This window comes from Trachypithecus francoisi, unplaced genomic scaffold (assembly GCF_009764315.1).
Source record: "Trachypithecus francoisi isolate TF-2019V2 unplaced genomic scaffold, Tfra_2.0 Lachesis_group9, whole genome shotgun sequence".
NCBI lineage: Eukaryota > Metazoa > Chordata > Mammalia > Primates > Cercopithecidae > Trachypithecus > Trachypithecus francoisi.
In genome coordinates, this window is record NW_022681474.1 from 44,366,391 (window position 1) to 44,392,807 (window position 26,417).

Sequence of the window (26,417 nt, forward strand, 5' to 3'; positions counted from 1 at the left end):
TCCACAGGGAGGGCGCGGAACCTGGCCGCCCCGAGCCTCCGGCACCGCCCAGAGCGGGACAAAGGGGCGGGCCGGCGACCCGGCCTCGCGGTCCCCGGTGCCGCGCGGGCCGGGAGGCGGGGCGTGGTGGGGGAGGGGCGAGCCGGCGGGGGCGGGGCGGGGCAAAGGCGGGCCCAGGCGCGCGGGGCCGCACCGGGCGGCGCAGGGAAGCGGCGCCCCTTCCTCGGCAGCCGGCAGGCGCCGCGCCTCCGGCCCCGCCCCTCTGCGCCCCGCCCCCGCCGCTCGGACGGCCCGAGTCGCGCCCTCCCGCCCCGCGCCGCCGAACTTGCTCTAACTTCCTCGGCCGAGCCGGGCCGCGCCGCCGCTGCCGCCGCCGCGCGCGGGTGAGTAGAGCGCGGAGACTCGGCTGGGGCGTCGGGGCCTGCCCCCTTCTTTGTCTGAGGCCGACTTCCCCGAGCGTCCTTCGGAGGCGAAGGCTGCTCCCCAGGTCCCTGCTTGGCCCCTCAGCCTCCCTCCCCGCCTGCCCGGGAGCGGCCCCACGGGCGGTGCTGGCTTTGTCTGCCAGGATCGCTCGCTAGAGGTTGGAGGCCTCGACCGGGACCCGGCTGAGCCGAACTCCGGCGCCCGGCGGACGGGAGCCGCGGCGGTCCCGGGGCCGGCACTCCCGGTTCGGTACCCCTCGCCCCATCCGCGCACCCCGGCGAGTGCGCGCCCGGGCCGGGCGGGGTGAGGGCGACGGGAAGTCTGGACGGCCGCTGCCGCTCGGAGCTCTGCTTCTCATCCCCAGCAGCGAGCTCTGGGATGGGCGCCCCTTTCGGCTCAGCCACCCACCCTCGGTCCCCCGGAGCTCGGGTCCGGGGTGGGGGTGGGCGTAGGCCGGGGCGGGCCACCCTTTTCCCCTGCCCCGCCGTGGTCGTGGTCAGTGTCCCACGCCGCCGTGGGTCCCACTCTGCCCGGCTTGGGTTTGGGGCGGCCGGAGTTTGAGTAGGCGGTGACCCAGCTTCTCCGCGTTAGTCGTGTGGAGTTGTGTTTGGGAGCAAAGCCTGACCCCTTGACCTAGCCGGAGTTCTGGTAGAGTGAGGTTTGTGGCTGCGGAGTGTGCTGGTCTCCGGCCGCTGCTGCTTCTCCTCCACCCCCAGGGGTGGGGTGCTGGTGGGTAGGAAGTGCCTGTGTGAGGGTGTGTGGAGAGACTTTGGCCCTCGGACCGCTGCAACACTTGTGTTGGGGACTTAAGGTTGATCTCCGGCGAGAAGCGGTCTGTGCTAGGGGGAGTCGGGGGAAATTGTGGGCCCGGGTACTGTCCTGGTGCTGGGCGCGGAGCGGTGGTGAGTGCGGCGGTGTCACACACACTCCTTGGGTGTCCTGGCGCGGCTATCCAGGAGGTCAGGCGGTCTTGAGCGGCAGTGCAGAGCATAGTATTGGAACCTCTGCAGGTATGCTCCTGGCAGTGGTCTGCTCTCCAGGGGATCTTCCTCCCTTCCGAGAGGGGGTTGTTCTTGGGCTACTGAGAGAGTGGCCTGCCAAATCCTCAAAAGTAGCCTTCCCCTCGCCCCTTGACCTTGAAGTCTAGAAGCAGTTAGTGCCTGCTGAGTGCTCTGGCTACCCTTCTGAATTTGTGAAGGGAAACCTGGGGACAGGCTATCGGAGCAGCCCTATGTCCTTGCCACATGTAAGCCAGCCAAGTGGTTGATGGGGTCGGCCTTCCAGGGATCTTCCTGAGCCCTGACACCCCCAAAATGAAGCCCAGACTCCACCATCATAGCCCTGTATGCCTTTCTATCCCCTTAGCTGCCGGTGTGATCGTAGCCTCAAATTGTTGGGCTCAAGAGATCCCCCCACCTCAGCCTCCCAAAGCACAGGGATTACAGGTGTGAGCCACCACATGCAGTGTGATCCCATCCCACCCCGATCCCTAACGTTATAGTGACAGGCCCTGGAAACCCAGGGCCACCAGATGTGTTTTCCCTTTCCTTCTCATTGTGTTGCACCCCAACTTCAGTTGGAGACTTTCTGGGTATGTCCATCCCCGCATCTCTGAACTCCACTGCTTGGACCACCTAATGTCATCCTCAGTTTACTTAACAAAGCATGGTTGAGATTTCTGTGGGGTTCGAGGCATTGTTGCAGGCACTATTCCAAGTCTGGAAAGTCCCTCACCAGCTGTAAACTTGGTGTGGTCTTAGAACCCAGGCTGGCCATGGCATAGGTGCTCAGTAGTGTTTATTGATCTAAGCTTGATCTCAGCACAGCAGGATCATTCAGGGAGATGGGGGTTTGAGTCCATGGGTGCTTCTGAAGGTTTGTGGCTGCCCCAGGAAGAAAGGGCATGGAGCTGCAGAATGGTTGGCTGCCCAGGGAAGTGTCCCCCTTCACCAGCTGGGCAGCTGTGCTAGTCTCTGAGGACTGGTGAGGGTCCTTCCCATGTGGGAAGTGACAGGATGAAGTGGGAGAGGAGATGGCCCTGCCCTGAAGGTTGTGGTGGCAGTGAAGTTCCCTGGGTTCTGGAACTATTTCCTGAGGCCACACTCTAGGCCACCATGTGCTCAGGAATTTGACCCATTTAAGTTCAACTGAGGTAGAATTCCTTTTGGCAGTGCCTGTAAAGTGGCATTGTGCCAGGCCTGGGAAAACTTTGCTGGTTTAAAATCTAGTGAAGGACAAGATTATAGCAGTTATGTGGAAGGTTTCATAGTGATATTAATAGTGAGTTTATTGAGACTTACACCCTAGAAGCTTGACTTGTAATAACTCATTTAATCCTTGAAAACAACTGTGATGGCCGGGTGCAATGACTCGTGCCTGTAATCCCAGCACTTTGGCAGGCCTCGGTGGGTGGATCACCTGAGATGAGGAGTTCGAGACCAGCCTGACCAACATGGTGAAACCCTGTCTCTACGAAAAATACAAAATTAGCTGGGCGTGGTGGCACATGCCTGTAATCCCAGCTACTTGGGAGGCTGAGGCAGCAGAATTGCTTGAATCTGGGAGGTGGAGGTTGCAGTGAGCCAAGATTGCGCCATTGCACTCCAGTCTGGGCAATAAGAGCGAAACTCCATCTCAAAAAAAAAAAAAAAAAAGAAAGAAAGAAAAAACAAAACAACCATGATGTCAACAGCTCCATTTTACAGATGAGGAAACTGTGGTCCCGAGAGGTCACAGAGTAACTTGCTTGAGGTCTCAATATGAGCTGGCTTTTCTCATTTATTTCTTTTTTTTTGATATGGAGTCTCACTCTATCGGCCAGGCTGGAGTGCAGTTGTGTGATCTTGGCTCACTGCAACCTCCGCCTTCTGGGTTCAAGTGATTCTCCTGCCTCAGCCTCCCACGTAGCTGGGACTACAGGTGTGTGCCACCACACCCAGCTAATTTTTGTATTTTTAGTAGAGATGGGGTTTCACCATGTTGGCCAGGCTGATCTCGAACTCCTGACCTCAAGTAATCCGCCTCCCTCGGCCTCCCAAAGTGCTGGGATTACAGGCGTGAGCCACCATGCCTGGCCAGGTTTTCTCATTTCTAATTTAGACAATACGTTTCTCTCAGAGGTGATTAAAATAGATTCATATACTGAACAAGCCTGGCCCACAGTGGAACTAATGAGTGTTTTCCGTGAAGGTGCCCTTGTGTCCTCGCCTCTGAACACATCTCATCTGTCAGCACAGCCTGGGCACATAGCAGGTACCCCGGAACCCCTGCTGATTGGTGATGTAGCTTCTGTCTCCCTCAGGCCAGGGAATGGGAAGACCAACACTGCCACATGCAGAAGATTGGTGAGTCACTGCCTGTGTCTGTCTGGATAGATCACGGTTTGCTGTGGTAACAGCAATCCCCAAGTCTCAAAGGCTTAAAGCAACAGAAGTTTATTTCTTGTTCACACTGCATATTCATTTATCTTCTTTATGTTGTCCTCACTGGGGGGACCCATAGTGATTAGTGGGAACACTCCTGATGGCGTGGACAGAGGGACAGAGAGCGTGATGATCCCTGTTTCCTGCCACTGAGTCCTGGTGGCCTTTAAGATGCCTATGGGAAGGGGATTAGGCTCCTGCTGCCTGTCCCGGTCCTGCCTTGTCAGTCCTTGGACATTTTGCATGTTCCATCCCCTACCTGGATGTGGCCTGTAGGGGCAGCCACCTTTCCTAGAAGCAGAAGCAGGTAGTGCTACCCAGGCAGGCCTGGTCCTCCGCACGTTTGTGGGACTCAGGGATTGAGCTTGCAGCCGTAGGGGTATGGAAAGCAGTGGTGGTGAGGTGACTGAAGGTGGACTCCCATTGGGGATGGGATTGAGTGTGGGGCTAGATCCCTGGTCTGTAGAAGGGAGTAGCAACCCTCTATTCGTTGCGTTTTCCCCCTCAGGCCACCTTAGCAGGATTTTAAGGAGTCATTCACACTGTGGCCCTTGATTTTGTGCCTGGTCACCTGCTTGGTCTCTGGTGATTTCCCTCGGGGCTAGCAGACACTGTTGGAGGTGGTAAGGCCTCAGGTTCTTCCGCCTCATGATTAACTCACTCTCCTTAGTGAGGCATATTTCCACCTCTTCCAGGGCCTCCGTTTTTCTGCTAGTGGAGTGAGAGGTGGTGGTGGTCTCCAGCAGTGGTCCCACTCTTGGCCGGCCATCAGAGTACCCAGGTTGCTGCGTAGAATGAAGTTTTGATAGCCCTTGGTCTAGGTGAATGCCTGGGTTTCAGTTTGCTTATCTTCCATTATAGCAGTGTCCTCTCTTAACTGTGAATCAGGGAGGTTATTCATAGCATCTTCACATCCATTTTCTCCCTTAACTGCGTATGCTTTTGGTTTAGACAGGGCAAGTGAAAGCGCAGGCCCTGGCGGGGAGGCAGTGTCCAGTGCCTCTGCGGATTAAACGTGGAGATGTGAAGTTGAATAACCCTGTCCAGCTTGCAGAGTGAACAGTGGTGAGGCAAGCTTTCAAGTTGCATCTACTTTCTAGTTGAGTGACCTACACAAGTCTTTTTTTTTTTTCTTCCTGGAAAAAAAAAAGTTGTCTAATTTTCTCATCTGTAAAGTGAGAAGAATCAAGGCTGCCTTTCCTGTCTCACCGGGTTGCGGTGAAGCATGAGTACACTGAGAAACAAGATCCAAAGCCCCTGAGTTAGGCCTGACACTGGTGTGAGACAGCTGCCATCTCTGGTGGCACTCGGCAAGTGCTCACCAGCAGCTGATTCTGGAAGCCCCACTTCCTCCACTCTTGGGCTTGGTGGGGTTGGGTAGGGTTGGGTGGGGCTGTGGTTTTCTTTTAGGAGGCAGCAGGCCAGGCCTGGCGACCAGAGCTTAAGTGGGCCTGGGCAGGCTGGGATTGAAACTCTTCACCCCTTGCGGTCTGTTCTGCCTCCCAACTGAGCAGTCAGGGAGAAGGCCTAGAGCCTGTGCCTTTCAGCTAGATAGCTGGAGGAACTGGCTCCTCCCTCCTTAGGCTGTGCTGGCCTGAGCTGGGAGCCTGAGAGCTGGGGCAGTTGTCTCTAAAGTGGCTTCTGGGATTCTGGTAAGAGGTGAGCTCCTGGTGCTGCCTCAGAGTCTTTGTGGTTTCCTGGCATTAGGGAGAGCTGGAGTTGGGCTGTCCTGCATGGATAAGGTTTGGGGAGGGGCCGGAACAAGGGGCTAGTGAATCTTCTCTGGGTTTTTCCTGCCTGACTATGCGTCCCAGCTGTTGGGGCTTGTGCTCCTATACACTCCACGGCCTTGAGAGGAGTTCGTAGCCGTAACATCCAGGAGAGAGGCCCCAGAGCAGTGGAAGGAAATGTGTCTCTCCCGAATCTCTTTTGTTTGTACCCCGAGGTCTGAGTGGTGATCCTGGGGATGCTGTGGGACTCTCAGCAGTAGGAATGTGTCTGTCCCCAATCTAGGTGTCTGCCAGCTGTGCTCAGGGTCCTCTCCTGTGTCCCTGGGCCAGGCAGACAGGGTCTTTTTCTGGGGCTTGGTAGGGGAGGTCAGCCACAGCCCCAGACCAAGTAGTTTACACACCCTGAGTGAGGGGTGGGAGCAGTGGGTCCAGGAAGACTTAGGGAGCTGGTTAAAGAAAAACTTATTCTGACGCTTGTTAAACTGGTAAGGTAGTCTGTATTTACGACTTGCAGTAGGTGTAAGGATTATGGCAATGGGATTTTGCAGTAGGGGAGAGAGAGTGGGCCAACTTCAAATACAACAAAGAAAAGTGGGAACTTACAGCCAAGGAGCGGAGCGTGGGGCCTCCTGAACATTTCTAAGAGGGTAGGGAAATTTTTACTAAACTTAGCTAACTGAATTCTTGTTGCAGGCAGGCCAGGGTGATCAGGTTTTACCTGGGAGATAGCAGAAGATGAGAAATACGATCAGATATACAGGGTGATTAGATATTGAGGGTGGGGGATTCTGGTTAACAGGATTTTTGCTAAAACTAGGCTCTGAGAGAATGGAGCTAGGAGCCCTAGGTCAGGACCAGGTGAGCAGAGGGCTCAGAGAAATGAGGTTTGGTCAGGGACAGAATCTCTGTCAGTATCCCGTGGCTGGCAGTGTCCTGTCCATTCTTCTTGCACTGGCCTGTCCCTCAGGAGACAGGTGTGAGTGGTCCTGAGCTGGGGCCAGTGCAAGAATAGGGGACAGATTTCTCTCCTTGTAGGTGTTCCTTCTTGTGTCACTCTCTTTTTTTCCAGAAACCTTGGTCCTTTTCAGCATCTGCTGGCCCCTTGCCCCTTGGCTCCCTTACTCTTGGCCTGCTGGATTTCCCCTCTGCACCCAGGAAATCGCATGGACCTGGGTCCTCATTTCCCTACAACCCACCAATTTTGCTGCTTGTAACAGCTATCCCCCGCTAGTCTTCTGTTGCCAAATCTGTTGGCTGTCAGACCACAGCCATTTTATTCTGGACTACTCCTTTTTTTTTTTTGCCCCTAAAACTGAGCTCTTGCTGCAATTTGTGTTTCCTGTTCTCCCTGTCCTGGACAAACCAGTCTGACAACTTTGTGGTTCTCTCTCCCGCCTCCATCAGCCTGGGGATTGACTGTCCCATTTGTTTGAGCTGGGCAGAGGGAGGTGCTGTGGGGGATCTCTTCCTCTTGCCTGGACTGCACACTTCCTGGGGCCTTCTAGCCAGAGCTCCTGGGAGCTTCACCAGCTTCCTTCTGTCTGAGGCCTTCAGGTCCCTGCATCCAGCCTACCTTGTTCCTCCTTCATGAGTGAGGCTCCTCCTTTTCTCTCTGGCCCTCCTCTCTGCTTGATCAGACTCTGCCTCTCTTGAGGGCCGGCTCCCTCCAGCCTCCCCTGCACAGGTGACCCTGTTTGGCCTGCCTCCTTTTCTTGAGGCTGATCTTGTCTCAACAGTCAGCTTTTCAGGAACCAGGCTCTTGCTGTAATAAGGAAAACCTGTCAGCTGTGGATGGGGCCTTCCCTCCTTCGCAGAGGCTCTGTGGCCAGCTTCCACCCTTGCAGCGGAACAGTAGTGGTGACTGAACCCTGCTCTCTGCAGCCATCCTGCCTGCCACAGTCATTGTGTTTTGTTACTCTAGTAGCTTCCTGTAAAATACAAGTGATAAACGCGGATAGGTTTTTGAGGGGGGCATGCCAAAATCAGAGTTGGTGGTAGTGGTGGGGGATTCATTCCCAAGGGCTCTGGGATGCTAAGTGTGTAAGCAAAGAGGAGCAAGTGGCATGTGCCCAGGATGGGGTGGGGTGGGCAGGTTTAGTTGAGGGCTCCTCTGGCGTAGGGTAGCCCTGACACTCCCCTCCATGGCATGATCGATGAGGTGGCAAAGGCAGGTGCCAGGATTTGGTGTGTTGAGGATTAGTGCCTGGGGTGGGCTCTGCTCACTCCTGCAGAAAGACAGAGAGGAGCTGGTCTTGGTTTCACAGAGGATTGTACGATTACAGGCAAGACCTGCTGAGGGCTTACACTGAGCCACAGAGAGGAGCAGAATGAGATATGAGGGCTTCAAGTGCCAGTGTGATTCTCACTGTTGTGAGATCTCATTTGTGCCTTTTTTTTTTTTCTTGAGACAGGGTCTCACTCTGTTGCCCAGGCTGGAGTGCAGTGCCCTATCACAACTGCAGCTTCCACCTTCCTGGCTCAAGTGATCCTCCTGCCTCCGCCTCCTGAGTAACAGGGACCACAGGCTTGCAATACCACACCCAGCTAATTTTAAAAATTTTTTTGTAGAGATTGGATCTTGCTATGTTGCCTAGGCTGGTGTCAAACTCCTGGGCACTTCATTTGTGCTTCTTAATTCAGGGGCTACTTGTTGAACATATTTAGCAGTCTTCAGAAAGCATCTTATTCTGTAAGGGGAACCAAATATACCCATTCCCCTTCTCTGGCCTTCTTTCCCTGTGGTCTGGGCAGTCTTTGAGCTTGAGGTCATTAGGAGGTGTTGATTTCTGTCTGCTCTGGTGGCCTCTAGGGGGTGGCAGTGGGGTGGGATGGGATGTGATGGGATGGGATGTGATGGGGTGGGGTGAGGTGGGGGAGTTATTCTATATAGATAGAGTTCTGTTTGTGAACCACTCCCTGCCATCCACATCTCTCACTCAAATGGTCTGGCCGGTCCAGGTTCTAATGGTCATTGTGTCATTCCCCTCAGCAGCAGGAAAGGCTGGAATGGTTTTTGTATTGTTCCTTAGGGGGAAAAATCACTTGGAGGAAGTATATCAGTGCTTCTGAGTGCAGAGTATTTATTGACACGTCAGTTAAAGGAAGCTTTTAAACAACATATATGTATCCCTTTAGTGAGGAATAAATCTACAAGTGCATCTCACAGCTCCATTTTGCAGCTTCCGTTTCCTGGAAGGTACATGGAGTTTAGTGGTTAGGGAATGGGGTTTTGAGCTGGGATTTTGGAGAAACTGTTTTTAGCCTATCCTTGGAGTTGGGCCAGGCCTAGAAATCTGTTGAAATAGCTTTCTTTAGTTGCTGAAACTGGGATGTTGTTCGTAGCACTAGGACCTCGAGCTCCACTGATGAGTGGGGAGGGCTCAGAGAAGGGTCTCTGTGGAGGCCTGGGATGCCTGGGTTTCAGCCCCCTCTCCTGCATCGCGTACATTGCCTGGACCTTAGGGTCTTACAGTTTTATCACGAAGTGGGCTTGGCAGCAGATGGTCCGGTTTCTTTTGTGCCTTTGTCAGAATCTGCTCTTGCTCTTCTTAGGAAAACTTTCTATTTCGGGACTTGAGGTGGAGTCTTAAGTGAGTTGGTGAGTCTTTATTCCTCAGGCTGCTACTGCCTGACCCCCTCCTTCCCCTTGATTCCTTTCCCCTCCCTGTTAACTCTGCCTTGGTCTAGGGAAACACCAGAAGCTGCCTGCAGACAGCTACAGGTAAAATTGTGTGTCTAGCCACAAACTTTAGATGTTTTAAATATTAATTTAGGTTTAACATTTTTATTTACAAAAATGTATACATGATGAAAAACACATAACAAAGATACACAGTGAAAACTCCTATTTCTATCCCTGATCCCTTCAGTTCTACTCCTCTGAGGCCCCTGTCACCAGATGTTCAGTGCCTAGTCAAGCGTGTCTGTATTCCTCTCTTGTTTATTACCCCAGTGGTAAACTAATTATGCTGTTTTGCACTTCCTGATTTTTACTCTAAAAATTTATCCCAGGATTGTTCCATTTTAGCACACATAGTTTAGTCCATTCTTTTTAACAGCAGTGCATGATTCTGCTGTACAGTGAATGATGACTCACTTTACCAGCCCCCTATTGATGGATTTTGAGGTTTCTTTCAGTATTTTGTTTCTATAGGCTAAGCTGCAGGAGTGTCTCATGCATGCTCTAGGTCTGTAGTGGAAATGACTAGATGCGGAGTTACTGCATTAGGTGTGTAAAAGGAAAAGAAACATGCGGCTTTGCTTCCGAAAGGGGGAATGAAAGTTTACGAAGTTTTATTTTGGAGGGATCTTGGCCTTCTACAGAGACAAGAACTGGAGAAACTACTGGAAAGGCATGAGGGGTGCCAGCGTGTTGGTTCCCACCCAGGTCCGTCTTTGGTTCAGTTCAGGCCAGCCTGTCTCCATGAGCTCCATATTTACAGCCCTTGGCTGGCCCTGTGGGTCATGCTGCCTGTACCCCCAAAAGTGTGAGGAGTCAGCCAGAGCGAGCTGGGGTGTAGTGGGGGAGCAGGCTTCTCATAGTGGGTTCCAGTGGCCTCAGGACTTTGCAGGACCTGTGTAGGGTGCGAAGGGGGAGCCTTGGTTGCAACAAGCTGGAGCTGGCGTCAGCTTTTAGAGGAACAGATTTTCCCGCAGTGTCAGGGGTTGGTGTGAGGATCGGCCCCCTGCTCTGGTCTCCCTTGGCCTTTCGTTGCTCTGCAGACCTCCCTGTTCAGGCCGCGTTGGGCCTGATTGCCACCCTGTGATTTTAAAAGCCTGTGTAAAGGGCACCTGGTGAAAATAATAGATGGGTTTTGTGTTTTGAGCAGGCGCTTCCTTTCAGAACAGAAACGGGGTATGGTTCTTCCTGGGATGAGTGGGGAGGAGGAACAGTCGTGAGGGCATGTTGGAGGCGCCCACTCTGTGTTGGGAGCTCCCTGGTTGTTTCCCTGTGTGGCTCTCACTGCCCCATGCCAGGGCAGGGTGGGAAGCAGGGCGATTTTAGGGCTGGCTGGCAGATAGTCCTCCTAAGTAGACCCTGACCTGGTGGGTTTGAGATCTGTGTCCCTGCCATGGCTCTCCCACCCTTCTAGTCAGAGAACTTCTCACCATTGCAGTTACATGTAGTCCCTGTGAGAACGCCAGAGCTTCCCACGTGCAGCTGGTTGTCTGGGCCTGGGTCCTTGGTAGCACAGAGGTTTCTATTGTGGCCTGGTGGCAGTGCGGGCTGACCTGTGGGGTTGAGGAGGCGGGACCTGGGGCCTCACAGTGGAGCTATTCAGGGGCTCTGCCCTGGTTCCTGCTGCTTCCCATTGTAGGTTTTTTTTGGAGGGTGGGGTGGGAGGGGACTAGAAAAGGAGGCGAGGGGGAGAGGGAGTGGTCAGTGCAGCTATTGTTGCTGGTAGCAGGAGCCCATTATGCTTAATAGAGGTCTATTTGCAGAGAGCCTTGAGCCACTCCAAGGCCCATGAAGTGTTCTCAGATTCTAGTTTCTGCCTCTGTCAAGATCCCCCTTCGCCCTTCTCAGGTCACTGTGCTTGCCTGGAACACCTCTAGGTAAGAGTTCTGAGCAGCTGGGCAAGGAGCAGGAGTGGCCGGTGCCAGGCTTGTCGGCCACCTGCCCACTGCTTTGGGGAGTGAGTTCTGCCCAGTCTTCCTGGCCCAGCTGTGCCCTTGGGTGGGGGCCAGGCACGTGCCTGGGTTGCTGTTAGTCTCCCAGGCCCCCCACTTTCTTTGTGCCTCAGTGCTCAGCCCAGTGTCCCCTGTTCCTCACGCGAGCACTCAGCTGCTGAAAAGCCTGTGTGCTGGCAGCTCAGTCTGCAGCCGCCCCCGCTGCAGGAGCCACAGCCATTTTCCTTTGTTCTGCCATCTCCGGGCTCTTGAATCTCAGGCTGGCAGCGGGCAGCAGACAGCCAGCACTCAGCGCCGGCGGAGTGGGAACCCTTGTGACATGAATCTGCCCACTGAGCCAAAGGCATGGCAGCCCCCTGACTGCACCCCTGATTCCTCTGGCTGTACCTCTATCTCCCGGCCATGCTGAGAGAAGCACAGAGTCTCCCCTCTTACTGGATCACAAAGATAGTGACACCTACAGTGGGAACAGAGAGAGGTCTCACCTGTTTTGGGCCACCGAGGGTGCACACTAAAGAGAGAGCGAGTTAGCCTCCAGGTCTTCGGCAGAAAAAGCCACTCCGAGACACAAAGGATGCTCGTTCTTAATCTCCTGGTCCTTGTTGAAAATAGAGGCAGGATTGGTTGAGAATATTTTTTATTTTGTTCTCTATGGTTGTGAGGACTTTTCTCTAACTGAGGGGAACTGTCCCCTGCTCCTTCATATCTGAATCTCTCCTTTCTCTCCCTGACCACTTTTTGGTGGGCACAATGAGCATTCTCTCTGAGGGTACAATTTTAGCTCTGTGTGGGGTTGCAGGCGGGGTGAAGGCCACTGTCACCCACTGTCTGACTTCTCTATCTGAGGTGTGCCCGCCCCAACCCATACTGTCTCCTTTCTAAACCACAGCCAGAATCTGTAAGGCACCTGCCTTTGAAATAGAGTTGTTTTGTATAGAACTCATAACTCCCACTAGTTTTCATGTGTTTAGCGTTTTATCTCACCCTTTCAAAACCCATCCTGGGTCTTATTTGATTCTCTTATCAGCCAAGTCTTACAAATCAGGAAGCAAGCCTCAGCCCCAGATAGGGTTGCACCTTGGAGTGTCCTCATTTTATTTTATTTTTTGACATGGAATCTTGCTCTGTTGCCCAGGCTGGAGTGCAGTGGCATGAGTATGGTTTAGTGTATCCCTGGCCTCCCAGGCTCAAGTGATTTTCCTGCCTCAACTTTCCCAGTAGCTGAGACCACAGGCACGTACCACCATGCGCGGCTAATTTTTAAAAATTTTTCGTAGAGACAGGCTCTTGCTATGTTGCCTTGGCTGTTCTCGAACTCTTCATCTGGGTTCAAGCTGTCCACCTCAGACTCCTGAAGCACTAGGATTATAGGTGTGAGTCACAGCACCCAGCCCTTATTTTAGCAAATGTTGTAGCACCTACAGGACTCAAAGCAAAAAGTGCTGGTGCTCACCGTGAAAGGCGTTGAGACACAGATGCCACTTAGAGGGGGTGGCGTATGTTAACAGAAAAACCAAAGTCTCTAAAATATTTTGAAGAGGTTTATTCCAATCCAGTGAGTGTCTGTGGCCCGGGAAAAGCACAGTAGTCTCAAGAGGTCCAGGGAAAGGGTGCCTGAGGCTGTCGGATTACAGTTTTGTTTTATACATTTTAAGGAGGCAAAAGTTACAGGCAAAGGCATAAGTCAGTATATGGAAGATATGCATTGGTTAAGCCCAGAAAGGTGGGATATCGTGAAACGGGCTTACAGGTCATAGGTGCGTTCAGAGATTTTTTTTTTTTTTTTTTTTTTTTTTTGTAGACGGAGTCTCGCTCTGTCGCCCAGGCTGGAGTGTAGTGGCCAAATCTTCAGCTCACTGCAATCTCTGCCTCCCGGGTTCATGCCATTCTCCTGCCTCAGCCTCCCCAGCAGCTGGGACTACAGATGCCCGCCACCTCGCTTGGCTAGTTTTTTGTATTTTTAGTAGAGACGGGGTTTCACCATGTTAGCCAGGATGGCCTCGATCTCCTGACCTTGTGATCCGCCCACCTCGGCCTCCCAAAGTGCTGGGATTACAGGCTTGAGCCACTGCGCCCGGCGGAGATTCTTTAGTTTGCAATTAGTTAAAGGAGTAAAGCTTTGTCCAAAAACTTAGAGTCAGCAGAAAGGACTGGTAAATAAGGAAGTCCATTAACCAATACACTGGGTTACAGCAGTGGGGTGAGTGACTCAACCCTTGTCTGGCATGGCCTTTGATCCTCTTTATATTTCGATATCTTATTGTCACAAAGAGTCTTGTTTCTTAGTCTTAATGATCTCTATTTTAATATTAATGATGGTCAGTTGTTGTGTCTAAATCCCAAAATGGAGGAGGTATGTAATGAGGCCTTTCCAACCTCCCTTCTCGTTGTGGCCAAGAGCCGTTTTTCAGGTTTCTCTGGGGTCCTCGTGGCCAAGAGGGTCTGTTTAGTTGGTTATGGGGCTTAGAATTTTATTTTTAGTTTACAGGTTGTTGGACCCAAACAAGACTGGGAAAGTCACGATTGAGGCAGCTCAGTATATTCTTTCTGGGAAAAACACATGACTGTAGAAGCTGGGGTTTGAATTTTGGCTTACTGGGTGACCTTGGCGGGTCACTTCCTGGGGTGCAGATTCTGACTGGAAAATGGACGTGTTGCTTAGAGGAACTCCGGGAACATTTTAGCTGTAACCCTTGGAGTTCTGTGAATCTAACTCCAAAATGGTTGGTCACAACCTGGAATCTCTCTTGCCAACTCAGGATCCTTTGGAAGAAAATGTCATCAGATGGAATGAACAAAGGGCCCCTCTTTTCCTGGGCGTTTCTTCCTCAGGTTCTTGATCGGTGGTGATGATCACCTCAAAAGATGCCCGTAGTTTTCAAATGGAAACCGATCCACCCGGAGCCCAAACACACACTCCCAGTTCTCAGGTGCTGAGTGTGGCCCCTGGAGCTCACTGATGAGTAGTCTTACCTTGGACCTTGCCTTGGCTTTTCTTGGAAATGGCACATTACTTTTGTTTCTTAGTGTAGCCCCTCTCTTGTGAAGTGGAATCCAGGGAGAGGGAAGTAAAGCTTTTAATTTTACCTCTTGCCAAAGTGAGGCCAAGCTCTTAAATGTAAAAACAAACTTGTTAAAAGTAAAAACGAAAACAATATCCCCATGCCTCTTTGGGGGTGGAGACTCGGTTTAAATTTTGCCTCTATTTTGTTAACAGGTTCTAGGAGACAAAATGTTCTTTTCCTGGTAACCTTTCAGGCTGTGTTTCTGGCCCTTTATCTGCCTTTCCTGGCCCAGCCTCCATCCTCTGGGCCCGCCAGCCCTAATGAGCACTGCGTGCCAGGCCCCCCTGTGCCTGCTGCCCGTCTGACTTCCTCCCATTGTCTTCAGGGTACAGCCTGTGTCACTACTGCTGTAGGCTGTGTTTCTGCTGGGCACGACATAGGAGGGCGGTAGTCTTGGAAGAGGCAGGTCTCTATCATTTGGTTAGAGTAGCTTTTACAGCTGAGAAATGGGAATAAAAATAATCTGTGAGAATCCAGTGGGATGCACCAAAATCCCGAGCAAATCCCAAAATTAAAGCATTCCTCCAGGGAAGCTGATTGCATCCTCGCAAATCAAGCACAATAAAGATGGGTAGGCTTTCTTCCCATGACTTGCTTGAATGGTTGTTTTCCTTCTGTGTGTCAGTGTTACATCCTTACTATTCAAAGTGCCATCCACAGACCTGCTGATAGGCAGGGTGGGCATCACCTGGGAGCTTACTGAGCTATAGAACCTTGGGGGCCTCCATCCAGATCAGCTGAATCAGAATTTGCATTGTTAACAAGGTGACCCAAGTAATTCGAATGCTTTTTAAATTTTTATTTTTTATTTTTTGTGAGATAGGGTCTGACTCTGCACTCAGTGGTACAATTAAGGCTCGCTACAACCTTGACCTCCTGGATTCAAGCAGTCCGCCAAAGTGCTGGGATTACAGGCCCAAGCCACCGTGCCTGGCCTGAATGCACTTTCATGTTTGAGAAGCATAGCTTCAGCCAGCCGCACTGTCATGCTTGCGCCTTTGCTTTGTTGGTCTGTTTCGTGGTTTTGCAGTCTTTACCCGCTTGCTTTCCTGAAAGTTGCCGACTTTAAACAGGTTCACCAACCTTGGCTCTGCAGTCCTTCCCCTCTGGGTGTGCAGTGTACAGCAGTTATTCCTCGGTGCTGGCGATGTCTTGGGAATGGAGCTAGATCGAGAAAGCCCCCGTGGCCCACAGCCCTGCTGTCGAGGTTATCTTTGGGGCGTGGGGGTGGGGGTGGGGGATAACTGGAGCCCTCCTGGGTGAAAGGGCAGCCCTAAGCCACCCTGGCCATCTGGTGCCACTTGCCCCGCCCGGTTCCAGCTGGAGAACAGGATCAGAATCAGGTCGTAAATGTTTGCTTTTGGAAGAAACACAAAGCATTTTCTATAAAGATGTTTTGGTGTATGTTGAAGATAAATAAATAGCCCAGAAGAGGGACTGTAAATTTGTATTTTATAGTAGTTTTGCAGCAGAAAACAGTTTGAGGTGGCTCTCCTGATTTCACTGTACTGCCTGCACAACCCCTGCATTCTGGCGAAGGTTGGGGCTTTGTGGGGAAGAGCTTGCGTCCCTGGGAATGAGACCCTGACTCCTGCTCAGCTACCCAAGGGGCCCCCTGCCTTTCTAGCTCTGTTTTAGGGGATGATCTGCTTTCTCCTGACTCTTGATTTCCTCTCAGCCTTTTCCAGTAGTTTCTCACCATTGATTTGCAGTTTAAAAAATTCTGCCCCCGCTTCCTCCTCTCTTTTGACATTCACAAGGCACACTTAGTTTTATTTTTCCCCACTTGGCTTCACTTTTCATCGCTTCTTTGGAAAGGATTTTTGTTTGTTTGTTTTGTTTTAGCTCTGTAAATCTTTTTCCCCCGGGCTGGGGGAGGCAGGCCTGGGGTGGGCTGGAAAGTGTCCCATCCTGGACTCAGAAATTTACCAGTTTGCCATCCTTTGAGGTGGGGTTTTTGTCTTAAAACACAGTACGGTTGTCCCTTGGTGTCCTGTCTCCAAGGGAGATTGGTTTTAGCCCCCGCACTTAGTAGTATTTGCATATAACCTATGTACTTCCTCCCATATACTTTAAATCATCTCTAGATTACTTATAATAACTCATACAGTGTAAATGCAATGTAAGTATTATATAATTTAAAGCATTTGTACTTTTTCTTTTTTTCTTTTTGAGACAGAGTCTTGCTCTGTTGCCCAGGCTGGTGAGCAATGGCGCATTCTCAGCTCACTGCAACCTCTGCCTTCCAGATTCAAGCAATTCTCTTGTCTCAGCTTCCTGAGTAGCTGAGACTATAGGCGTGCGCCACCAGGCCCAGCTAATTTTTCTGTTTTTATTAGAGACGGGGTTTCACTTAGGTGATGTTGAACATTAGGTTGGTGTTGAACTTCTGACCTCAGGTGATCCACTCACCTCGGCCTCCCAAAGTGTTGGGATTACAGGTATGAACCGCTGTGCCCAGCCTTTCCTGAATATTTTTGATCCTGGTTACTTGAATCTGTGGATGTGGAACCTGTGGATATATGGAAGACTGACAGTATATTCTAGCTGACTGTGCAATTTTGTATACAAAGATTTTTAAGCATCTTACAGCCATCATCTTTATGCCTTTCAGGCATGGAAACATAGAGAACGAGGAATAAATATAATTCTAAACTCTCTTATGTAGTGTCTTTGTGACCTGTACAAAGAGAACACTTCAAATCTACATTAGGCATGTAGGTCAAATCCCTGCAGCCTACTGGAACAGCTCCTGTAACAGCTTTTAAAGACCCAGTTATTGGAGCAAAGTTTATTTCTCCCCAGGAACGGGCCACTCATCATTTGGAAAATGTGGTGTTCAGGAGTGGTTCCCTCCCTGACGGTGTCAGCCCTGCAAGGATGACCAGGCTGGTTTTGTCTTGGTATCATCATGCAGGTCCCAGCCTGGAGCTGGGGATACACTGAAGGCTCTGTTAATCATCTTCATTGGAGGGTCAGTCTCAGGGTGAGAGAGTTGCCTGCTGCCAGGTTGGGTTGTAGTGTGTTCCTCCCTATCTTCAGGCACAGCTCTCGATCCCAAACTGGGGAGCTTCTAAATGTGCTGCCCTCAACTAGTACACATTTAAAACAGCTGCTCTAGGGAGCATTTCCTGACCAGCTTGTCACCACCACCACCACCACCACCACCACCTCCTCCTCCTCCTCCTCTCTGCCCTCCAGCACCTATTTGACTGCATTTAGTGAAGGGAGTCATATTCTGAGTCCCCTGAGTCAGGCACAGGTCCCACTCTGAGTTGGAGTTGGTCTCCACGGCCTCATTCTGGGTGTCTTGCATGCAGCAGTGCCCTGAACATGTAGAAACAAGTCTTCAGGTGCTTGTCTCCCACAGCAAAAGCCTTTTCACCCCATGGGCTTGGCAAGCGAGCCTGTGCACTGATGGATTGCTGGGTGGGTTGCTTCAACCTTGCTGATCTAGGGAGGCCACAGGGCCCAGCCCAGTCCTCCTGAAGTCTGGAGGCACAGCACCTTGGCATGGGTTCTTGTTCACGTTGGGAATACTAGTGTAGATTGGGCCCAGACTCCACATTTGTTTGCAACTGGGTGAGGAAGAGGCTCTGATGTGCTCTTACCAGGGGCATGTAAAAGGATGCTGTGTATAGACATTTCTTGTAGACTTAGATTTTCAGAAACAGGCCTGTCATGATGATCAGGGTATGGGGCACGTGCACCAAGCTTGCCTTGGCCTGGCATCCTCCCGTGAGTGGGCAGCTTCACCTTCAATGGCAGAGGGAAGTAGGTGGTGGGGACATCAACTTGGAAGCCAAGGTGCCAGGCCTCCTTTTGCCCAGCCATTTGAGAAGTGGGGGTAGGGTGGTTGGCAGGTGTGGGTGACCAGGCCCTGCCTCACCTGGGTGGGCAGGTGTTGCCCTGAGGCTGCTGGTGCAGTTGAATGAGCTGCCTGATGAATCATTCTGAAAATCTCTAATGGGTGCTGGGTGTGGTTGCTCATGCCTGTGGTCCCAGCACTTTGAGAGCCCGAGGCAGTAGGATGGCTTAAGCAGGAGTTTGAGACCAGCCTGGGCAACATAGGGAGACCCCATCTCCCTATGTAGCTGGGACTGCAGGTGTGCAATGAGGAGGGAAGATCACTTGAACCCAGAAGGTCAAGGCTGCAGTGAGCCGTGACGGTGCCACTGCACTCCAGCCTGGGTCACAGAGTGAAACTCTGTCTCAAAAACGTAAAAGTGAAAATCTCCAGTGGGGCCCAAGGCCTGAATGTGTTTTTTGCTTTTTTTTTTTTTTTTTTTTAAAGAAGGACCACAAACTCTGTGTTTGAGTTACTTGATGCCAGTTATTTTGTAGAATCTCCCTTAATTTAAGTTTGTTTGTTGTTTCCTCATGGTTAGATGCAAGATTTGCAGTTTTGTCAGAAATACTGGAGAAATGGTGAGTCCTGGGTACACCCCCTTGGGAGGCACATGATGTGGGTCTGAGTCATTACCGGTGATACTAACAATGATCACTTGCTTATGGTGATGTCTGCTGGGTTTCTCTCCTCTAGCTTACTGTTTTGTTCTTTTGTGAGTGTCCTGTGGGGAGATACTTTGAGACTATGCAAATACAGTATGCTATTTCACATCAAACTCATCACTGGTTTTAGGACCCGTTGCAGATTCTTGGCATAGTCGGTTGTTTCTGTCATGGGTGTTGAATGCGATGATTTAATTCCATGATTCCTCCTACATTTCTCATTTAACTATACGGAACTGCTGTAGCTATGTATCATTGTGCTACACAGAACTTTTCCTTCTCTCCTGTTTGTTTATCTCTGTGTGTGTATTAGAATGGGCTCATGAATTCTTATTTTATTCAATGAGTTAAAATCCATTGTTATTATTGTTTATTTTGCCACTCAGATTGTTCCAGATTTGGCCAGTGGGGGCTTTTTCAAGCTGCTGTGAATGACAGCTCTTCAAAACATGCATTTCCAGGCCTATTACAGTTCTGTTGAACTAGTCGCCATAGGATTCTGGAGGCAGCTGCTTGAGCCATTCTGCTGCCCTGTGGAGCGTGGCATCAGCTGCACCAGGCCCGTGGTTTTTAGTGTGCACCTTGTGAAGTCTCCCTTTCCCCAGCCACCTGAAGATAAAAGTGTCCTGCTCTGCCTGCCTCTATGTTGGGTTTCTGGGTCAGAGTTTCTTTGAACAAAGCCTCCTGTAGCTTAAAAAATAATAAAAATAGTAAGCTTGGAAGTCACTGGACTAGGTGACCTCCATTCCAGGCCCAGTGCTTTTCCTGCTGAGGCCTCCCCTGACCCACATCCACCCACTCTGCTGCTTTCCTGGTGACAGCACTGAGGTAGACAGAGGCCTCCTCTCACCAGGTTAATGAGGAGGCCCCTCGGTGTCCTGAAACTCAGCAGGTTTTGGGTTGTGGGGTTTTGGTGGTGGAAATTCATAGTGCTTCAGTCGCTAATATCAGGGATTTTACAGGATGCCAGGCACTGAGATCCTCAGGCCCATTGGAGAGCCCAGTGGAGCTCAGGGCTGGGGCCCAGCCTCTCCTGCGCCTCCGCGTGGAGGCCGTCCAGAGCTGGCGGTCAGGGGCTTGATGACCTTGGAAGCCGGAGGCCCACCTTCACCACACTGTGCCAGGGTAGTGTTTGTCACCCTGTGATAAAGTAGGGGATCCAGCCCCCCCGACATTGTGCAGCTGTGTAGTGACTTCCCACAGTAAAGAGTCAAACTTCTTCACCCCAGTGAGTGGTTGCTGCCACCATGGTGGTTTTTTTTTTAATTACTTTTTTTTTCTCTTTTGATATAATCCATAGGTTCACATGCCACGGTGTCTGATTTTGCAGTGTTTCTGGTGGCCCCTGGGTGTGGTGTTTGGGTTAATGAGGGAATGGATCAGGGATGTACATGGACAGTTCTGGCTCTAAGGGGTGAGTCAGAGAGAGCCGAGCCCCTCCTTCCACCCTCAGAGGGTGAGATTCCTGTGGGCAGCTGAGCAGCCTGTCCTGGCCTGCCTTAGTGATTCTCTTTCCTACTGGGGCCCATTCCCTTTCATATTCGCCTGCCTCCTCCTAGGCTTCTCTCCCTGGGCCTGCCTGTTCCTTTGGCCTGTGAATGTTCCCCAGCACCTAGTGGGCTCTAGAGACCCCCTTCTCAGATGGTAGGAATGTCCAGGCCCCAGGTGCTACTGGAGGTGCAGCAGGAACTCCACCTTCCTTGGGGGATGTGGCTGCCCTTCCCTGGGATGGGCCTGTGATCAGGTCAGAGGCCAGTTCTGGGAGCCTCAAAGGCCAAGTGGTGTTGAAGGATTGGCTTCAGAGAATGAGAGGGAAGGGGATAGCAAGGATAATTTGGGGGCATGGGGTATAGCTCAGGATATGGGTGGTGGGTGTTGTCATTGTCAGTTGGGTCCTTAGGAAAAAGAGGGGCCAGAGGAGGGGTGGGGTTAGAGGTAGAGAGCTGGGTAAGAGACCTTCAGACCTTCCCTGTGAGGTCATGAGGAACGACCTGTGCCCTCAGGAGGGGAAGGGAGAGGAGTGAAGGGGAGGGGAGGGGAGGTATTGGAGCGGGAGGAGTTTAGGAAAGCTCCTGAGTGTCTGGGTGGGTGAAGGCTTAGGGATTCCAGGTGGGGCCCCTTGGTCCATGCTCTGTCTGGTATTTGTGCCTGGTGCTTGTGTGGAAAGATGCAGATCTCTGGAACCGTCAGCAGAGTAGTGTTGGAGGGTTGTGAGGCATGTGATTATCCCATAGGAGGGGCAGACACTCCAGGGACGTCACTCCAGGGAAGCCTGGGGAACTCGCAGTGCCTCTGTGCAGGGTCAGGCCACATGGTTTGGGCCTGGCTTTCCCAACACTCAGTTCACTTTTCTCCACTGTCGTGTCATCCGGCTTCCTTCCTTTGGGGCTTCTCTCCCCTCTTCCTCCCTCATGACCTTTTATTTATATATAAAAAATGAGCCTATTGTCTCAGAGCTTCTCAAATTTTCATCTTATTCAGGATCTTAGTGAAATGCAGATTGAAGGGAATTGAGATTTCACATTTTCAGCAAGCTCCTGAAATGGGCATCATCCAAAGAGGGCAAGGCAGAATCAGGGGATGCTAAAGAACTGGAGGTAGAAGGAGACCCTGTTGGAGGGATGCAGGCGGCCATCCTCCCCGTCTGAAGGTCCCTGTGGGAGGAGCCAGGGGCCTGACTCCTTTGGGTATGGGGCTGCCAAGCACTGGCCGGAGTTTAATCTGGATCCAAGGCTCACAAACAGCTGGTTCTTGAGGGAGTTGTGTTGCAGTGATGTTTGATAGAGCTAATCTGGCAATAGGAGAGATAATGAGCTTTTCTGTAAATCTAAAAGTTTTGGGCTGAGCATGATGGCTCATGCTTATAATCCCAGCACTTTGGGAGACTGCAGAGGGAGGATCTCTTGAGCCAGGGGTTTGAGACTAGCCTGGGCAACATAGTGAAACCCTATTTCTACAAAAAAATTAAAAATTAACTTGGTGTGGTGGTATACACCTGTGGTCCCAGCTACTTGGGAGGCTGACGTGGGAGGACCATGCGAAGCTGGGAATTAAAGACCCTGTCTCTAAAAAGAGAAAAAAAGTTTTAAGTTAAAGGTCCACTCTGTTCCGAGTTGATGTTCTTTTTCTGCCCCCTTTCCCCATCCTTTTTTTTGTTGTTGTTGTTGAGACAGTGTCTCGCTCTGTCACCCAGGCTGGAGTGCAGTGGCGCGATTTCAGCTCACTGCAACTTCTGCCTCCTAGGTTCGAGCAGTTCTCTGCCTCAGCCTCCCAAGTAGCTGAGATTACAGGCGCCTGCCAGCACACCCGGCTAATTTTTGTATTTTCATAGAGACAGGGTTTCACCATCTTGGCCAGGCCGGTCTTGGACTCCTGACCTTGTGATTCACCTGCCTCGGCCTCCCAAAGTGCTGGGATTACAGGCGTGAGCCATGGTGCCCGACCTCCCCATCCTTTTTATACAGTCATCCCTCCATTGTCCAAGGGTGTTTGGTTCCAGGCCACACCTCCTCCACGATGCCAAAATCCATAGATGCTCAAGTTCTTAATATGAAATGGTGTAGTATTTGCATATAACCTTCACACATTCTTTCCTAAACTTTAAACCATCTCCAGATTACTTGAAAATATCTAATACAGTGTGAAAGCTGGCTGGGTGTGGGGGCTCACGCTTATAATACAAGCATGTTGGGAGGCTGAGACAGGTGGATTGCTTGAGCCCGGGGGTTCGAGTCCAGCCTGGGCAACATAGTGAGACCCCGTCTCTTCAAAAAATGTAAAAATCAGCTGGGCATGGTAACACACTCCTATAGTCCCAGCTGCTTGAGAGGCTGAGACAGGATTGCTTGAGCCTGGGAGGTCTAGGCTGCAGTGAGCCAAGTTTGTACCATTGCACTCGAGCCTAGGCGACAGAGCAAGACCCTGTCTCAAAAACAAAAGTAAATGCTGTGGAAATAGTTGTTTACGGTATTTTTTTTTTTTTTTGAGACGGAGTCTCAGTCTGTTGCCCAGGCTATAGTGCAGTGGCGTGATACCGGCTCACTGCAAGCTCTGCCTCCCAGATTCACGCCATTCTCCTGCCTCAGCCTCCCGAGTGGCTGGGACTACAGGCACCTGCCACCACACCTGGCTAATTTTTTGTGCTTTTAGTAGAGACGGGGTTTCACCATGTTAGCCAGGATGGTCTCCATCTCCTGAGCCCGTGATCCACCTGCTTTGGCCTCCCAAAGTGCTGGGATTGCAGGCGGTTTTACTCTATTTTTTACTTGTATCTTTTTTTTTTCCCCCAAATATTTTTCATTCCCAGTTGGCTGAATCCATGGATACAGAACTGTGGTTGCAGAAGGCTGCCTGTATTAAATCTCACAATTTCTGTAGGTCAGAGGTCCAAGCCCAGCATAGCTCAACTTATTCCCTCCTTAGGGTCTCACAAAGCCCAAATCAAATTGTTGGCAGGGCTGTGCTCCTCTCTGGAGGCTCTAGGAAGAATCCACTTCCAGGCTCATTCAGGCTTTCAGCAGAGTGCAGTTTCTTGCTACAGTAGGACTGAGTCCTTGCTGACTATCAGCCAAGGCTACTCTTAGCCTTTAGAGCCCCTCACTGGTCCTTGCATGTGGCCCCTCTACTCAGATCCAGCAACAGTGCATCAAATCCTGTTGCTGCTTCTCTGCTTTCCTCTTCTGCCCTCAGCTGGGAGGAAGCTGTGCTTTTAAGGGCTCATGTAATTACATTGGATTGCTCAGATGATGCCCCTATGTTAAGATCAGTTGATTAGTAACCTTAATTACATGTGCCAAGTCTCTTTTGCCCTTTCTTTTGTGTAATAATAGACTATACTTCCTGATTTTTTCACTTTGCTAAATAAAAAGGTGGCAATTAAAAATACTTTGAAATCTTCCTAGAGGTCTTCTGAGTACAAAATAGTGGTCTGAGTAGACACATCTGATTTTGCTTTCTCCTAAAACCCCACATAAGATAAAGGGAGTTGTAAAAAAGAAATCAATGCATGAGGACAGGGAGAATGAGAAATGAAACAACAGCAAGAAAAATTTTGCAAGCAAAGAGTACATGAATGATTCGGTTTATAATGTAGGAGTGGAAGGCATGAGACTTTTTGGTGGGGGGAGGGGAACATGGGCATCAGAGTTTGCTGAGTACAAGAATAGTTTGAAAGCAGCTGATGCAGTTATATCCTTCGATCCCTTTCCTTCCACCATGATGCTGGGTGTTGGCCTCTCCGACTTTAGCTGCCTGTTGCACATTTCTGCAGAAGGAAAAACCAAGGGCCTAGGAGCCTCCAGGTATTCTTGGGAGTTAATATAGAGACCACCTCCATTCTCTAGCCTTCTAACCCCTTTTAGCTTCTAGAACATTGACAGCCAGGCCCTTACAGATGAAAAGGGTCCTCACTGTGGAATCTAACCAGCCCAAGATGGGAAAACAATACAAATGATGCTCACAGCAAGGATTTCCCAGCAAATGACCCAACCAGATCATCCTAGACAGAAACTTAGCTGCCCAGGGACTCAGAGCTTCCAGTTAGTTCCTGAGTCATTCACTCTTAGTCATGAGGACTGCCAGGGATTACTAGATGGCTAAAGAAAGTGCCTAATGGAGGAAAGCAAAACAAATGAGAAAAAGCAATTTGAAAGGAAGTCTATTTAGAGGAAAGAACATTTTGAAAAAAATTTTTATATCCATGAAATAAGAACAGGATACAATAAAAAGGAACAGTTAGAAAACAAAGTTATCTGAAAATTAAAAAAAAATAAGGGCAGAGTAAAAATATCAGTAGTAGTATTAGAAAATAAAGTTCAGGGAGTCTTTCAGAAAATAGAGCAAACAGATGAGGAGATGAATAATAAGTAAGGCAGAAAAGTTAAGAAAATTAAAGCATCATCCAGGCTTCCCACATCAATTGATGGGAGCTAACCGAAAGGGAAAACAGAAGAATGCAAGTGGCAAAATCATTGAGGAAGATATTGCCTGAAATAGGTTATTAGCTTCTCTATGGAGGGGCCTATGGAATGTTGAGCCAAGTAGATGAAGGCAGACCCAAACTAGTACCTTCAAATGTCAATATGCTTGGGAGAAAGGGGTGATACACAAGTTACACAGAGAAAGAAACAGATCATGTAAGGAGATTAGAAATCTGAGTGGTTTGGGGCTTCTCGATACATCTGAATATAGGAGGTGGGAGAGTGATGCCTTCATCATGCTCAATGAAATTGATCCCCAGCCTGGAACTCTGCACACAGCCAAACTCATTCAAGAGTGAAGGTATCCTGTAATCCCAGCACTTTGGGAGGCCGAGGCAGTCGGATCACTTGAGACCAGGAGAGTTCGAGACCAGCCTGGCCACCGTGGCAAAACCCTGTCTCCATTAAGAATGTAAAAATTGGCCGGGCGCGGTGGCTCAAGCCTGTAACCCAGCACTTTGGGAGGCCGAGACGGGCGGATCACGAGGTCAGGAGATCGAGACCATCCTGGCGAACACTGTGAAACCCCGTCTCTACTAAAAAATACAAAAAAAACTAGCCGGGCGAGGTGGCGGGCGTCTGTAGTCCCAGCTACTCCGGAGGCTGAGGCAGGAGAATGGCGTGAACCCGGGAGTCGGAGCTTGCAGTGAGCTGAGATCCGGCCACTGCACTCCAGCCCCGGCGACAGAGCAAGACTCCGTCTCAAAAAAAAAAAAAAAAAGAATGTAAAAATTAACTGGGCGTGGTGGTGCATGCCTGTATCCCAGCTACTCCAGAGGCTGAGGCAGGAGAATCTCTGGAACCCAGAGGGCAGAGGTTTCAGTGAGCTGAGGTTGCACCAGGGCACTCTAGGCAGGGTGAAGGAGTAAGACTCTGTCTCAAAAAAAAAAAAAAAAAAAAAAAATGAAGGTAGAATAAAAATGTTTCAGACATACTGGATGTGAAAAACTTGGCTTTCGCATTGAAGGATTTCTCCATGAAGGTGAACAAAGACCGATCTTCTTTAGGGTGTATCCCAAAAGATGTAAAGGGAATTCTGTGCATTGGTCCAGATGGAAGGACCTCCGAAGGCCCCAGGAGGATTTCTTTTTGAAGAAGAAATACGAATAAAACATCAGATGTGAAAAAACTCACTGAGAGTAGATTTAGACAACTGATATCAAATTTTCAGTTAAATATTGATAAATTCATAGAAAATTAAGCAAAACAAGAAGTTGTACGGGAAAAGAAATGAAATCATGTGTTATCTTGCTCACTCTGATAGCTCACATGGTCATAATAAGATCAGCTATGAAAATTACTCCAGCCAGCACTGCAGTTTAATCAGTGGAGAGATTGGAAAGGACAAGTGTGAGGGGTAGCTTGCAGGGAGAGGGATTTGTGGGGAGTAAAGGGTTAAGTCTTCCTCTTCCAAGGTAGAAAGTGGAATGCTAAAACTGAAAAGTTGGGGAATAATACAAAATGGCGCGATCTCGGCTCACTGCAACCTCCGTCTCCCGGGTTCAAGCGATTCTCCTGCCTCAGCCTCCCAATTAGCTGGGATTACAGGTATGGGCCACCACGCCTGGCTAATTTTTTTTTTGACACGGAGTCTCGCTGTGTCGCCCAAACTGGAGTGCAGTGGCACAATATTGACTCACTGCAAACTCCGCCTCT

General features: G+C 50.5%; 1 protein-coding gene across 4 annotated transcripts in view; it reads left to right on the forward strand.

Annotated features, from left to right (window-relative positions):
- Positions 1-260: 260 nt before the first annotated feature.
- The window catches only part of TSPAN14 (tetraspanin 14), a 67,148-nt gene continuing 40,991 nt past the window's right edge, over positions 261-26,417 (forward strand). Inside the window, exons 1-2 of one of the 4 annotated variants that reach the window (XM_033209295.1) lie at positions 286-383; positions 18,660-18,699. In XM_033209295.1, the coding sequence (XP_033065186.1) occupies positions 18,660-18,699 (40 nt within the window). In that variant the 5' untranslated portion in view covers positions 286-383. Of the gene's footprint in view, positions 384-5,386; positions 5,505-18,659; positions 18,700-26,417 lie in introns of those variants that run through there. The other 3 variants (XM_033209291.1, XM_033209292.1, XM_033209293.1) reach the window with 3 other exon arrangements.